The sequence below is a fragment of the Molothrus ater genome, chromosome 1 (assembly GCF_012460135.2).
Source record: "Molothrus ater isolate BHLD 08-10-18 breed brown headed cowbird chromosome 1, BPBGC_Mater_1.1, whole genome shotgun sequence".
Classification (NCBI taxonomy): Eukaryota; Metazoa; Chordata; class Aves; order Passeriformes; family Icteridae; genus Molothrus; species Molothrus ater.
The window spans coordinates 24,641,617-24,655,842 of record NC_050478.2 but is presented as its reverse complement, the minus strand read 5'-3'; the positions used below and the strand labels follow the sequence as shown (position 1 = coordinate 24,655,842).

At 45.6% G+C, this 14,226-nt stretch overlaps 2 protein-coding genes across 4 annotated transcripts; one reads left to right on the top strand and one right to left on the bottom strand.

The window, feature by feature from the left end:
- Positions 1-14: 14 nt before the first annotated feature.
- On the bottom strand, positions 15-3,659 carry LOC118684295 (guanine nucleotide-binding protein G(I)/G(S)/G(O) subunit gamma-11). Of its 2 annotated transcripts, XM_036379099.1 has the most exons (3): positions 3,534-3,659; positions 3,303-3,406; positions 15-453 (listed from the first exon to the last, which is right to left on the bottom strand). In XM_036379099.1, the coding sequence occupies exons 2-3, from the start codon at positions 3,396-3,398 to the stop codon at positions 328-330; spliced, it is 222 nt and encodes a 73-aa protein (XP_036234992.1). In that variant the 5' UTR covers positions 3,399-3,406; positions 3,534-3,659; the 3' UTR covers positions 15-327. The 2 variants fall into 2 exon arrangements, with proteins under 2 accessions (XP_036234992.1, XP_036234991.1); XM_036379098.2 differs by lacking the exon at positions 3,534-3,659 and having other exon boundaries at positions 3,303-3,527.
- Positions 3,660-6,813: 3,154 nt separating this feature from the next.
- TFPI2 (tissue factor pathway inhibitor 2) lies at positions 6,814-13,443 on the top strand. 2 transcript variants are annotated; one of them, XM_036378818.1, is made up of 5 exons: positions 6,814-7,125; positions 7,215-7,394; positions 7,878-8,057; positions 9,216-9,389; positions 11,846-13,443. In XM_036378818.1, the coding sequence occupies exons 1-5, from the start codon at positions 7,044-7,046 to the stop codon at positions 11,944-11,946; spliced, it is 717 nt and encodes a 238-aa protein (XP_036234711.1). In that variant the 5' UTR covers positions 6,814-7,043; the 3' UTR covers positions 11,947-13,443. The 2 variants fall into 2 exon arrangements, with proteins under 2 accessions (XP_036234711.1, XP_036234709.1); XM_036378816.2 differs by having other exon boundaries at positions 6,819-7,125; positions 11,843-13,443.
- Positions 13,444-14,226: the final 783 nt, after the last annotated feature.

The following is a 14,226-nucleotide window of genomic DNA, read 5'->3' as shown; positions in this document are numbered from 1 at the left end:
GGCAGCTCTCGGGGTACGGGCAGGTTTTCTTTAATGCCAACGAACAGCCATGAAGCGACCGACAAGCGGGTGGCGAGCGGGCCCCGCGCAGCGACAGAGGCCGGCCACGGCGGGGAGCGGGGCACAGCCGGCCCTGGCCAGCGGCCGGCGCGGGGCTCGGCAGCTTTCGCGAGGGTTTCTGTATTTTTGTAAGGAGAAATAGAAAATAAAAAGAAATCCGCTCCTGTGCTCGTTCGACACAGACCGGCGGCGGTGGGGACACGCTAGTCGCTCCCTAAGGGTACGGGAGGAATGTCTGCTCCAGGGGCAGGCGCGGGGCTCCTTCTCCTAAGCGATGACACAGCCTCCCTTCTCCTTGAAGGGGTTCTTGTCCTCGGGGACCCCCTTCACCAGCGGGTCCTCTCCCGACCGCTCCTCGATGTAGTTCTTGATCTCTTCGGAGCACTTGGACACCTCGAGGGAAAGGACAGAAAAGTGGCTGCGTTACGGCCGCGGGAAACGTTCATCAGTAGAGGAAACCCATGAATTTATATTCTCTCTCATTCACCTTCCCACCAAGCATAAAATACCTGGCCACAGAGCACTAAGCACGTGCACACTCAGCTTCCTTCCTCTCTTTTCACAGCCTGATATTGACAGAACAGGTGAGCGTCTCTGAGAATGTAAACGCCACTCCAAACAGCCGTTGCTGCATAGTTAAACTTGTGTTCATAATTAGCCAATCTAGTTTTATTAAGCTGGGGATCACACTCTCCCTCAGCACCAGCATGACTTATGGTCAATAGTTTCAGGGTCAGTTTCAGGGTCAGAAACTGAAATTCAGTTTCAAAGTATTTATGGCTTTATGTGTTTTTCACAAACAAAACATTCAGCAATGATTTTTCAGTGGTAATACCAATTCTTACTTTGCAGTTCTACTATAGCAATGATGCACCTTGAATGAGAGTCTAACTAGGAAAGACAATTTATTTACTGGTTACCTGGGGTTATTTCAAACAATGGTTAATAAAAGAGCCTATTGTGTTTTGAGACCATAACAGTTCCCATAGCATTCATACCAAACTAGCACTGATGTAGGCAAGCCTGAATAGAACCCACCTATGAAGAAGAAGGGTGTTTAGTTTCTGTTCACTGTCACGGGAGCCCATGCAGCACATGTGGTAGTGGTGTCTGTGGCTGAGAGTGCATAAGTGAAAGTCTGGGGCTCCTGAGGTTCCTTGTGCACACACATCTCTTGCTCTGTGTCAGCAGAAACTGTTCCTAGATGCTCAAATACCTGACATGCTTGAGGATAAGCACCTGCTCTGTCCCCACCTCCTCCCTTCCTACCCGCAGGCCCTGCAGTGGTACTGCTGTGCAGAGTCAGCAGCGGGAACCAGCTGTTGGCCAGGCCACTAGATGATTAGTATTTCTAATTTAAGGCCTCTTGCCTCCTCTGTTAATTATATTTTATTTAAAAGGTAAAACTATGACAAGAGAACCAATGAATTTACTTGCTGCATCACAAACAACAGAGCATGGCCTGTGCAAAATTAAGCTTTAAGCCATCAGAAAGAACAGAGTTAATTCCCAATTAAACAGTGCATAAAATAAGATCTAGCTGCCTTAGAGCAAAGAAGAAGCTGCACCTAGAAATCCCATTACACGTGTCTTGTTCTTCTGTGCCTTGCCGACTTTGTTCATTCAAACTGGAGCACCTAACACCATAGTACAGTTGCACGCCAAAGTACATGAAAGACCAGGGTTTTACTTCAGTCAGCACTGCCAGGATCACTTTCACTTAAAAGAAAAAAAGCCTGCTTAAAAATACATTTAGAAATTTTTATTCATTCCAAAGGCCACTTCCTTTTTATTTTGTAAAGTTGTTAGTGGGGGTCAAGAAAATTTTGGCTGATGTTTTTCTTTTGGTACCAACAGTAATGTGGTTTCTGCATTTCCCAGTCCCTGTAACACCCATACAGGTACCAGGGGACCGTGGCAACTACAACACCAATTTCATTCTCACAGTGAAACTCCTGTTACAATGCACTGGTAGAATTAAGCATGCTTCACTACAGGAAAATTGAAAAATACCCATTTTCCTAAAGTGATCAGGGTTTTGGTTTATTCCAAAATGTAGACAAGTATTTGAAATTATTATTTCCAAAACTTTATATCCTGCAGAGTGTATTTCAGTTGTCTAAGAATCATCTCTGAGAGATGACATAGGTATCAACACTAGTTGGGTGTTGAGCCCTCAATACTGCTGGAGCTTTAGACTATACTGTAACATCTACAATCACTGATACCCAACTCACAGCTAAAACATAACTTCATCATTGGCATTTTTATTCTTGGGGTAAAACCTAGACCTTCAATGTAATCAACATGACTAATGCTACTGATTCCTACATACAAATGTATTTTTGGTCCTAACTTGAAGGGTTTATTTAGGTGTAATTTGCCTCTGCTGACATGCAAAATTAAAAATAAAAATTTGTTTCATCATGGACCAAGATCAGTTCTGCACATCTTTCGTCTATAGAAAATGTACAAACCCATAAACCTTTAAGGGGAATGTACTTGTGGGAAGGAACAATCAGTGTGAATGTCTACATGTCCATGGAACAAGGCTGGGTGGATCCCCGCTCGGCACGGGCGGTGCTTTGGCTCCTGCCCGGGCACTGCGCAGCACGGGAAGCGGGGCGGGGACGCGGGCAGCCGAGACCCGGCTAGGGGCCAGGCAGGGTGTAGTGCCGCGACAGGGCTCCCCTGGCTTCCCAGGGGAGGACCACCCCTCCCCTAGCACCAGCACGTCCCTGGGCGTTCTGCTACAGAACAGGGGAACAGCGCGACGTGCTCCTCCCTCGCCTGGCAAGGCGGTCTTGTGCCGGCCTTGGGCGCCAGGGACTCGAGGGGAGGGGAAGTTAAGGGGTGCCAAATCCACCGGGATTAAGTTAAGGGGTGCCAAATCCTGCCGCGGCGGGCCGCCCCGTGCCAGCCCCTCGGGGCGCTTTATCCCAGCGATGATGCGCTCCTTCCCCCGGGCTCCACAGCCACCCCCGGCAAGGACCGGCGCTCCTACGCGGTGTGAGCAGCGCTGTGCCAACAGCGCCGTCTCCGGCCCCTGACCCAAAGTGGTGGCAGGACCGTCGGTGCAAACCGCGGCCGTCCCAAAACAGTCGGGGCTCTGCGGACGAGCGGCTCCCACAGCCCCGCCGCCCCTGCCGCGCCCGGCCCCGCTGCCCCGGGAGGAACGGGCTCGCTCCCCGCTCCACACCCAGCCCCGGGCAGCTCCGGGCTCCTTCTCCGCGCCCGCTCACCGGCTGCCTTTCCAGCTTCACTTCTTTCCGGAGCTGCTCCACTTCCATTTTCAGTTTGTCCTTCTCGCTCAGGTCCTCGATGTTGATGGCTGGCATCGTCTACACTACGAAGCGCGCAGGGAGTGAGGACAAAAGGTTACGTCTGGGCAGCGAGGGCGCCGGGGCCGGAGCCCCCGGGCGGTGGCGGGGCTGCGGGACGGCCGCCCCCGGCCCGCCCCCGGGCTCACTCACACGCTGCCGGCCGGGCTGCCCCGCTGCTCGGCGGCGGCCGCTTCCTCTCCAGCGCGCCCGCACCCTTTCCCCGCGCCGCTCCAGCCTTTAAACCTGCGCGCTAATCCCCCCTAACAGGATTAGAGCCCGGCCCGGCCCCGCTGCCGGGGCGTTGACACAGGCCCTGCCAGCGCAGGGAGGTCCGGCCATCCCAGCAGGAGCCGGGAGCTAGAAGACCCTCCTGTGCTGACCTTCCTGGCTTCACCCTCTGCAACTCCAGAACGGGGAAAGAGCAGCGAGGTCGGCTGGAGCTTTTGGCCCAGCAATGAGATCTTTCTCCCCACCATCTTCCCCCCATGCACTTCTCGGCCATAGAAATGACTCATGCTTTGTGCCACCTGCATCCTTGGGCTCTGTGTTCTTCTCCCCCGCTGCTAAGGCAGAAGCAGGTGGTGTGCATGGGTACCTTCCTCAATACTTGTGCATTACCACTACAGATGAACTGGACTAAGTTAGAGAGGGGAAAAAACCGCTCCCATATAAAGTGCCTCAACAGGTGGCCAGCCCATCAATGCCAGACATTGCAACTTTTTGGTAGGTATGTCTGCAAAGCAGAATTGCAACACTACATAAAAGGGTTATTGTGCCTGGCTTGCACAAGGGTCTCCAAACACGTGGAGTTATGACAGGTGTTGGGATGGAGTACTCAGCATAAGGGAAGTGATGCATTCAGAAAATGCAAGAAAGAGTTAGGAAATTCTTCTCCTGTGGTTGCATATGGTTTTGAGGTCTAGATCCCAAATAGGTTTCTATGCTTTAAAAACCAAGGGGTCCCTCCATGCATGCTTGTACATCACCTAGCATCTCTCATCCGAGCAGCTGCTTTCCTACAAATGGCAATGGAAGCACAATTCAGGACCCCTGAGACTGAACACAGCTACAGGACATTAAAATGGGCTTGCAGTCCTTCTGTTATCTGCCACTTCAAAGATCTTTATAGGCCGTTAGCCCTCCCACTTTCCTCCTCTTTTTTTTCCTGTTAAACACACTGCTTTCTCCAACCTCTTCCTACTCACCAGATTGTAAGCAGCTGTCAGCAGCATGTAAAATTTACATCTTCTCCAGCACTGCTCCTATAGTGCCCTTGGGGTTTGTATTTGTTTTACTTCAGCCAGTTCACTAAAATCAGTTTCTCTTCCTCTCTCTATGGCTACTATCTTCCCCTCCCCAGCTGGTGGCATGCGCTTTCTACACACCCATGACCTACACTGACAGCTGCATTCCCAAACCCCACCAGCTGCTGGTCCTGGGCCAGTCAAAACAGGTGGAAGGAGCTGGCTGGCCAGTGCCTCAGAACAGCCTGGGCTGTAGGTGGGGGCAGAAACATTGTGGTGTGGAGAGGCAGAAAGCATGTGATGTGGTGGAGGCAGGTGTAGGGTGTAGGAGTGAGCTGAAGGTGGGCTCTGGCACACCACTGACATGGTTGGGGTGGGAAGAATTTGGTGTCCATGGCTCTGTAATGGAAAGCTTTCACTGACCTGTCTGCTGACGTGACTGGCTCTGCAGATGGCAGTCAGTAATGGACTTTCTACCACTCGCTGTGTTAACTTTTATTGTGGTTCATATATTTTTACAGATATTTACGTGATCTAAGTTAAAGCAAAGGAGAAGCTGAATAGCAGCATTGATAGATAGGTGCCTTTAAATCAGACTTTGATTTCTATATGTCTGTGCACAGAGGAAATTGAAAATATTGAAAATGGTGTTTGCATTACAGCATTCACTTTGCTGCTATTGTTTAAAGTGGTATTTAAATTTCTTTCTTTGCAATTCCAAAAAATGTCATGAAAACTAAAGGACATGACATTTAAAGAACATCATATTAAAACCACTTTAGTTTCCCAATATTAGAAAGGACAGCTTTCTTTTGGAAATAGAAAAAGTATGTGGGTTTTGGGGTTTTTTTTGTTTGTTTTTTTGGTTCTTTTCTTCGGGAGGGACATAAGCTTTGATATAGCTGCTCTGCCTAATATGCTGAACAAAATCCCTAAAAATGAGGACACCCATTAGTAACCATTGTAGCTATAAGAATCTAAAGCATGGCAGATACATCCCATCATGATGACTCAAGCTGCACCACGATTTATTTTCTTGTCAGTAAAGCACCCACTTATACTTAACTGCTGAAGATTCTGAAAAAGGGAGCAGTTCTGAAAAAGGACGGAAAGAGGTGCTATTCATCCCCTTTCATAAGTCATGTAGGTAGAGTAGGAATTAGACTTGCTCCTTTCTTGCCTTTATGAAAAATAAAACTATGTCAGGAAGCTAGGTTGTAGTCCTCCATGACATAAGTAAAGCACAGAAGCCATGGAGAGAAAGTCAGTTCAAGTAATCAGGGTGCCCTGAAGTGCCTCCTGCTTACAGCCCATACAGACTGTCTTCTTTCCTGCAGGCCACAGATTTCCAGGGCCCTGTATTGCAACTCATCCAGGGCAGTGCCTGCCTGCAGGACTATGGATCAATGTCGCTGTAAAAGGAGCAGAGAACAATAGGAGATCAGATTAGTTTGTCGTTATCTATGGAGAGGACGCCTAATTTGCAGCCACTCTTTTATCTCTCTTACTACATTCAATCTGGGGTAAACACTAATTAATGCAATGTGTCTAATAGATTAGAGAGGGAAAGTATGCTGTTTGCTGCTCACCCCCTCCTCCCACAGATCATGCCTCATTGCCTGGTGGGGTTACAATCTGTAGAATAAACCAGGTCATGATATTTCCTGAAGTTCATCCCTCTTTACACGGCCAGAGTTGTTATCCCTTCGGCCCCTCGGGTTTCCCCAGAGTCCAAGCCTCATTTTCTCAAGTTCATCAGCGTTTTATACTACGGAGGTAAACTAATGCCGCGCGTCTGTCTCGGCGGCACTCTCTAAGCAGCCTCTACTCGATCCGGCTGGATCGGGACCTGCAACAGGACCAGCGTTTGATTTTCGGAGTCCCACCGTCCTACCCGGAGCCTCCGAATAGGGAGCGGCCTCGGGGGGTGGGAAAGGCGAGGATGACGAGGGGAGGACGCTCAATGATGAGAGAGGGGGGCTTTCGCTGAGTGACCTGTCCCGGATTTCGCCGTGATTTACAGGAAACGCTCTTTGAGCATCATCCCGTAACGTGAGCGGGGCGGGGGGTGGCCCCCAGCCAGCTCGCCGCAGCCCCGGGGCGGAGGCCCTGGGCTATGGGCGGTGCAGCTCTCCGGGGAGGCGGCCCCGGCGGCGCCCCCCGCGCGGCCCCCGCTGCTCCCCCGGCGGAGCGGGGCGGGGCGGGGCGGGGGCTGCCCGCGCCCCCGGATCCCGCATCGCGCAGCCTTCCGCGCCCCGGTGGCGGCCGGGTCAGCGGCGACCTCCCGCCCCGCTGAATCAGAACTTCCCCTCCCACCACCTGCGCAAGGAGGCGGCCCGGGGAAGCCGCCTCGGTGCATATAAAGCGCTGCCGTCGGAGGGGAAGCGCCGCTCGCTGCCGGGACCCCGCTGCTGCCATGGCCGCCGGCTGCTGCCTGCCGCTGTCCGCGCTGCTGCTGCTGCTGGCCTGCGCCGCGCTGGCCCAGCGCCCCCTCACAGGTAGGAACGGGCCCTCGGTGGGACCCCGCGGGGCCGGGGCCGCCTCCCCGGCGCGGTGGCCTCAGCCCCGGGGGCTGGTGTCTCCGCAGAGAAGCAGCGCGCCTGCCTGCTGCCCCCCGACGAGGGGCCCTGCCGCGCCCTGGTGCCGCGCTGGTACTACGACCGACACACGCAGAGCTGCCAGGAGTTCACCTACGGGGGATGCTACGGCAACGCCAACAACTTCCTCACCTTCGACGACTGCGAGAAGAGCTGCTGGACTATCAAGAGTGAGTCCCGGGACCGGCAGTGCCCCAGAGGGCCCCGGGGTGGCAGGGGCTGGAGGGGACACACCGGGGAGGCTGCTTGGCTTTGCGGGACGCTTTGCGCCTACCCGATATATCATAGAGTCTTAGAATCATAGAGTTATTTAGGTTGGAAAAGATCTTTAAGATGATCGAGTCCAACTGATGACCCTCCTGCTTGTTGCAGCTTCTTGCTGATGGCAGTTTTGGGCAGAAAATACAGAGTCAGTTGACCCAGAGATGACGTGTGGAATTTATCTATTAGGATTTTAAATGTGATTTAATATTGCACTTACTCGCTAATTAATGCATTGGATTCCTCCAGAAAAAAAGCAAGTGGGACAAACTGGGACTTGCCTGCAACTGAAGTAATACAGTTTTACCTGCACTACCATGTTGTTCTGTATGCAAAGCATAAAGGGCTGGCTTTACAGAGGATGAATTGTTTTTTATTTTTTTTTTCTGCAGAAGTGCCCAAATTATGCCGGATGGAGGCTGATGGAGGACCTTGCAGGAGCTATCTAAGAAGATACGCCTTTAACTTGAGCTCGATGAGGTGTGAGGAATTCATCTATGGTGGCTGTTATGGAAATGGCAACAACTTCAGAGATTTGCAGTCTTGTGTGGACCACTGTCTGCCAGAAAAAAGTAATGGTTGTTCCAAATTTTTAATAAAATAGATGGTTTGAAAGTAATATGAAGATGATACTTCATTTTATATTTTCCTCTGAATACCCATACAGTGGTATTTTTGAAGACTTTTATATTGTCGACTTTAATTTTAATATGTTGTCTTAGCTGTTACTGGAAGAACAAAAATGCTGAGATCTTAAATACACCCAGAGCTATACCAAATCAATTTCTTGACTTCTAGAGAGCTGTACAGATGTATCTGAAGAGAAATAATAAGGTTGAAGATCTGTGTTGAGGACAATGTGTCAGAGAGTGTTGCAGTCACATTCAGGGAAGTGTAATGTAAAGCAGAAGCGCCTTTTTAAAATTCAGGCCTGGGAGATGGTGGTAGGCGGCTCAGGTTTTTGGCACTCAACAGCTCAGCTTCTCATAAAAGTGAGATGCCTGATGTGGTTCTTCACTGTCTCTCCATTTGAGGTTTAAATAAGATTGGTGGCAGTTATGAGCAGGTAACTATAACTAAGTTTTGATGTGAACACCAGATTAATATCTAGTTCAAGATAGGCTCTTTGAAGATCTACCAGAATGTGTAAAAGCATTTATTTGTAGCTGATGACAGATTATCAGTATTTTCTTAGGTGAAAGCTGAATTATTTCTGTTGTACATACAATGAAATGATAAAGGGGGTACAGCAGAAAAAATAAAATTTTGTTGAGGCAAAAAGAAACATGCTCTTGAGGAAAGTTGTTGGATTTGTACTTTTTGCTGCGAGCAGAATTTGCTGGGAAAATCATAGCAAAGTTGTGCCTTTTTTTTCTCTGTAGAGGTTGTTCCACTAAAATTATTGCTATATTCCTATATATACAGAAGAAGATTACATAAAAATCTTCGCTGTCATACGTATAACATCACAAATGGGGATAGCTGATGAATTTCACTTATGTGATCTAATCCTGTTTTCTAGGATGGTCTGTTGCTTTCTCAAATTCACAGCTCCCAGGAATTAGATGTAGAAAGTCTCTGAAGTCATTGGTAATAGTGTCAATTCAAGGGGGGAAAGTGCTGTTTAGACACAAAATTTATTTCAGGATCAATTTTAAGAAGCCACCTACAGTGATTACATTTATGTAATTTTTCTCGCTCTCTCTCTTCTTTTTTCCTTTGTTCCCCAGCTGGCCCGTTGCTATGCTATAACCCAAAGGATGAAGGATTGTGTTCCTCTTCTGTGCCTCGCTATTACTATGACACCAAGACTAAATCATGTAAAGAGTTCAGATATACTGGCTGTGGTGGAAATGCCAACAACTTTGTCACTGAAAAGGATTGCTACAATGTCTGCAGAAATGGTGAGGGTTTTTTGGTTTTGGGGTTTTTTGTTTCTTGTTTTTGTTTGTTTTTCATATGTTGTCAGTCACAAGCATTTAAAGCAATCCATATAACAGTATCGAATGTTCATAGTGTTCTTTTACTCACCTTGGCCAGCTACAGGGGTATGCTTTTTGCATTTTGGACTCTTATGTTTTTAAGGACAGGGAAAATTGAAAGGCAATGCTAAATCCTTCTGGCAAGATCAGTGTGATGTGAGGTGGTTACACCATATTTGAATGAAGTGTAGAGGAGGGCACACAAAAAGACTAAGCCTACTTCCTAGAGCCTACAAGGAATCAGTCTTTAAACTGTTCAGTATATCCACGACCACAAACTAAGATATCCTTTTATTCTGGATAGTTTTAAATAGGATTAAATTCTGTTGTGAACTCAATTTACTTTTTTCTTTTGCATTTTCAGAAGTTACCATCCTTCCTCAATTCCCTGTTGCCTACTCACATTTCTTATTCCCATTACTAAAGATTCTGCCTCATCAGTTGTGCTGTGTCAGCTGTTTCTCAGGCCGTGGGGGGAAAAGCTTGGAATGATAATAGATTTTCCTAACGCTTTTATTGAAACCAGCTAGTGGCTGTGCTTGTAAATAGAAACAGTTGTGCTTTTATTTGCAGTCATATTGCAGCTATTGCAAGTTTTTAATACTCTAATTTAATTAATTTGATAGGAAAATAAATGAGAGAAATAGAGAATTGTATGTTGTTGCCCAGAACACTTAGGAAGCAGACATAGTGCAGTATTTTAAAAATAGATACTAATGGGAAAAATATTTAAGGCTGTATTAAGCATGTACATTGCCTTTGGGAAAAAGAAAAAGGAAAAACTAAAAAGCAGCTCTGTTTTAAGCATAATAAGCACAAGACCTGAGTACCTCAGTATGGAAGTTGTATAGTCAGAAGCCTTATGCTGGGACATGATTCTTCAGTTCTGGGCTGGAAATCCAGGTCTAGGCCAAGGATTGTACCTTGAGCACAGTCCTCAGAAATAAAAATATTTCCTGCCAGTTAGTCATTACAGTAATATTTCTGTGGATGACAAGTCTGAGTGTGTCTCTGCCATTGTATTATGAGAGAGTCTCTAATAGTATGTTAAGTTTATCTGAGATGCTTGTGATTATCTAATTTGCATCCATTGCTACCTGTGAAGTGGTTGGGCCAGGCTCCAGTGTGGAGAGTTCAGAGAGAGGAGGAAGGAAACTGCTTCTTCAGCATCTCGCCTCCACACTGTCCCTGCCCACACCCAGCAAGATCAAGATTCACCTGGGGATTCTCGATTCTCTCTTCCTCACGTTTTTTTTTTTTTTTTTTCTTTTGTGTGTGTGTAAGAAGAGGTAAGGAGATGCTGTCTGTCTTGTAACTAGAGCACCAGATAGCCATATGCAAAGTACCAGTTACAAGCTTTTTCATCAACTCTGGGATTTTGCAGTTCAGTAAGGCTTGGTACAGCTGAAGACCAAAGTTAAGGGCATAATTAGAGCTGATTAATGTTGTGCTATGCATGTTCCTTTCTAGAGCTTGGGAGTGCACAGCAACATTAAGCAAATAATTCAGGCAACTTAAGCCTCTCCTGCTCCTCCTCTCCTGCTTCCATTATTTCCTTCTCAGCAGCTTTCATGTTACCTCTTGGAGTCTCAGGTTGAATTCAGTTGACCTTCCCTCTGCAAATATACCACTTTGTTTGTTAAATTGATCTATAGTGTTTTGAGTGAAAAGGTTTGTGATTAATTTCATCTTTAAAGTTTATATTGGAAAAGAAAGCAAATGCCTTGGGATGACAGCAAAATAATTGGGAATTGGCCACAGTGGCTCTGGGTGCTGGTAAATAGGTAGCATAAAGACAAAGATTTTTAGTCAAGATTGCTGAATACTTGTTTTCTGAATCGCAATTCATGCAGCCTTTAGAAGCATGTCTGATGTTAGCTCTGACTGTCATAGGCCACTCTGCAGCTTCTGTGAGTTTTGTGCAGAAACTCAAATAATTTTCTCTTTACATCTCCCACAAGCACTGGCTGTATTTTAACCTTTGTCCCACTGTTTGGAGAAATGTAAGAATAGATTGGGTTTTTTTGTTTGTGTGTGGTTTTTTTGGTTTGGTTGTTGGGTTTTTGGGTTTTTTTTGTTTTTTTTTTAATAGAGGGCAGTGTATTTAGTTCCATTCTGCTGTCACTGCAGGACACTTGGATAAGGCTTTGATGCCTGCTCAGGAAAAGAGCAGCAAAGTAGGATTCCAGTGCCAAAGGTGAACACACTGTTGACCTTACAGTGTGAGAATAGAGAATGCAGAACACATGTTACAGTTTCTGCTATGTTTGTTATTATTGGACAGTGAACAGTGTAACATGAACCAAACTTAAACAATAACAAGTAGTAACAGTTTTGTCCTTCAGTTTCCCTAACTGCTTCCTTTGTTTTGTTAGCAGGAAATCAGAAACCAGGTATCAACAAGCCAACAAATTTATCCCGCAGAAAAATAGTGAGAAAACTGAAGAAAAAATCTCAGATGTATAACCTGAAGTCTTAAAGCTGATGTGCACTTGGATGTTTGATACACTTTTTGTTGATTCCACTTTCTTCTTTTGTAAGATATTTTTCACAAAGTTTTATACTGACATAGTTCTGTCTTTCAGAGCTGCTTTTTATGCAATTTACTTTTTTATAAGAAACTGCATTTAATAGAATAACGAACCTAAGTTTGGTTCTTCTGCTGTGTTGTCTTTGCAATAATATTTTGGAAAGACTTGTTTAAATTTCCATGTTTTTATGGGGGAAATGTTACTACTGCCTTGGGAGAATATTTCAGCTGTTGCAAATCGGTTAAAATTTGAAAAATCAAATGTCTGTTATTATAACTAAGGAGAGTCCAACACTGAAAATCTACCATGGATTTTTAAAATTTTTTTGCATCCTCTGCTTGCTGAAGAAGAGGAACTTTTCACAAGTGTGTTCAGAGGTTTATTGCCCTGCCATTTACATAGTTTGGCCCTATCATTTAAATAGATGGTCATTTACAGTCAATGTTCATAGTAAAGGCTTTCAGAAGTCTTCATAACAGTACAAGAAGTATAAATTTAAAGTTCAGCTTATCCCACAGGAGAGAATTTGGAATAGAGATGCCTTGATAAACACTCTGACAAAGGCAATGAATAAGCTAGTTGAGCATTAAAATTAAAGTGTAGCCATTACTTCTTCATGACATTTGAAATTTTGGCTAAGTTACTCCAGATCCTCATATGGCATTAATCAGCATAGTTTTACTGATTTTAATGGAGCTATGCTGTTTACATCTGCAGAGCATTTTGATATTTGTGATAATGCAGTAGCTGTTGAAGCAGAGCAGCAGAAGTTTATGCAAATTTCATCTACAAAAGGGTAATCCTTCTTTTGAGGCACTTTTATATTTCTTATGGTAGGTTATGCCTATGGTGATACTTTTGCACATTCTTTTATATTTTGTATTTTCATAATGTCTGAATTTCAGTTAATTTCACCGTCAATATTTTCTAAATAAAAATTAATAAGTAATGTTAATAAAATGTTTTTTGTGGAAAAAAAGCTTGTTCTGTCATTATCCTGAATGAGTTGTATAGACCAGTATATGTAATGGAACCTATAATTTGTTAATTATGACTCTAACAGAGTTTAGTTGTCTCTTCAATCATTTCCTTACACTGAGGTCTTTATTTGAAGAAAGCCAATAAATTGCATGGATGTTAATCATCCTCAGCAGTTTTGTAGCTCAGCTGGTTTTCTCGAAAGAGGTGCTCTCAAAGGAGTCCTTAGTTTAGCTTATTGTCTGCTGCTGCTCTCTTGTTTGATGTTGCACTATCTGAATAGCTTTTGTGTGGGTAACAAGCTATTTGTTTGAAATTACACTGGCTTTCAGTTTGAATAATTCAGGTGTGTGCTTTAAACCTATTTCAGAGAGGGAACATGATGGGCAAACTAGTCAAGATCTGATTTTCTTACTGATGTTTCTCTCACTGCCAGATTTTCAATTAAAACAGTTGTCTGTGCTTGCCATTGTCTTTCTGTCACTCCGTTTCTGGTCTCAAAGCCCCTTTTTATTTTAATCATCCCGTGCTTAGTGCAGGTGAATGAGGACACTGTGGCAGACAATGGTAAGTAACTTGTGACACAGTTTTGAGTCTCATGCCAAACCTCTTGGTAGCCAGCCTTCAAACAGAAAAGGGGCAGTATAAACTCCCTGGTGGAGCCAGGGCACAGTATCTGTGGACATTGCCCATATCCCTTCCTGTTGGCTGTGAACTTTGGCTGTGCTGTTTAGAGCAGCAGCCCAGAGTGTCCTCTGAATATCTTTTTGTACATAACGCAAACATTTAGGGCTGCATTTGTTTCATGTTCAGACCATGGCTTATAAAAACATAAGCCTGTTTAGGAAGTTGAAGTTCAATTTAAACACAGTTTGTAACTGTAAAGGATGGCTGTCTTTTAACAGAAACACCGTGGGGTATATAATAGATACAATCTTTGGAATAATGTTTGAGAAATTTCTGTTACTCCTTATCTCTCTGTGTCTTTGACTTTCATAGGAGTATCTTTGGGTGGGATACAAAAGTGAACCTAGAATTTAAAGGGAGCCCCAAATCTGAGAGCAGCTCCACTCTTGTTTTTGGTCCAGAACTGGGTGCCTTGAGTAATGCAATACCCTGCTCATGTCCTGGAAAGGATCCAGGAATTTGGCACTCATCTGTTCATGCCAACTCAGGGGCTCAGCAAGAGCTGTCTTGATGGAGCCAGGATGCTGCAGTGACTACTGCAGCACCCTGTGCAATGCAGCTGC

Bases quoted from the DNA above. Each gene is read 5' to 3' on its own strand.
- LOC118684295 (XM_036379099.1), bottom strand. From the start codon at position 3,398: ATGCCAGCCATCAACATCGAGGACCTGAGCGAGAAGGACAAACTGAAA. The intron at 454-3,302 runs GTGAGCGGGCGC...CTTTCCCTCGAG, and splicing joins TGAAGCTGGAAAGGCAGCCG to GTGTCCAAGTGCTCCGAAGA.
- TFPI2 (XM_036378816.2), top strand. From the start codon at position 7,044: ATGGCCGCCGGCTGCTGCCTGCCGCTGTCCGCGCTGCTGCTGCTGCTG. The intron at 8,058-9,215 runs GTAATGGTTGTT...TTTGTTCCCCAG, and splicing joins CCACTGTCTGCCAGAAAAAA to CTGGCCCGTTGCTATGCTAT. The intron at 9,390-11,842 runs GTGAGGGTTTTT...TTGTTTTGTTAG, and splicing joins CTACAATGTCTGCAGAAATG to CAGGAAATCAGAAACCAGGT.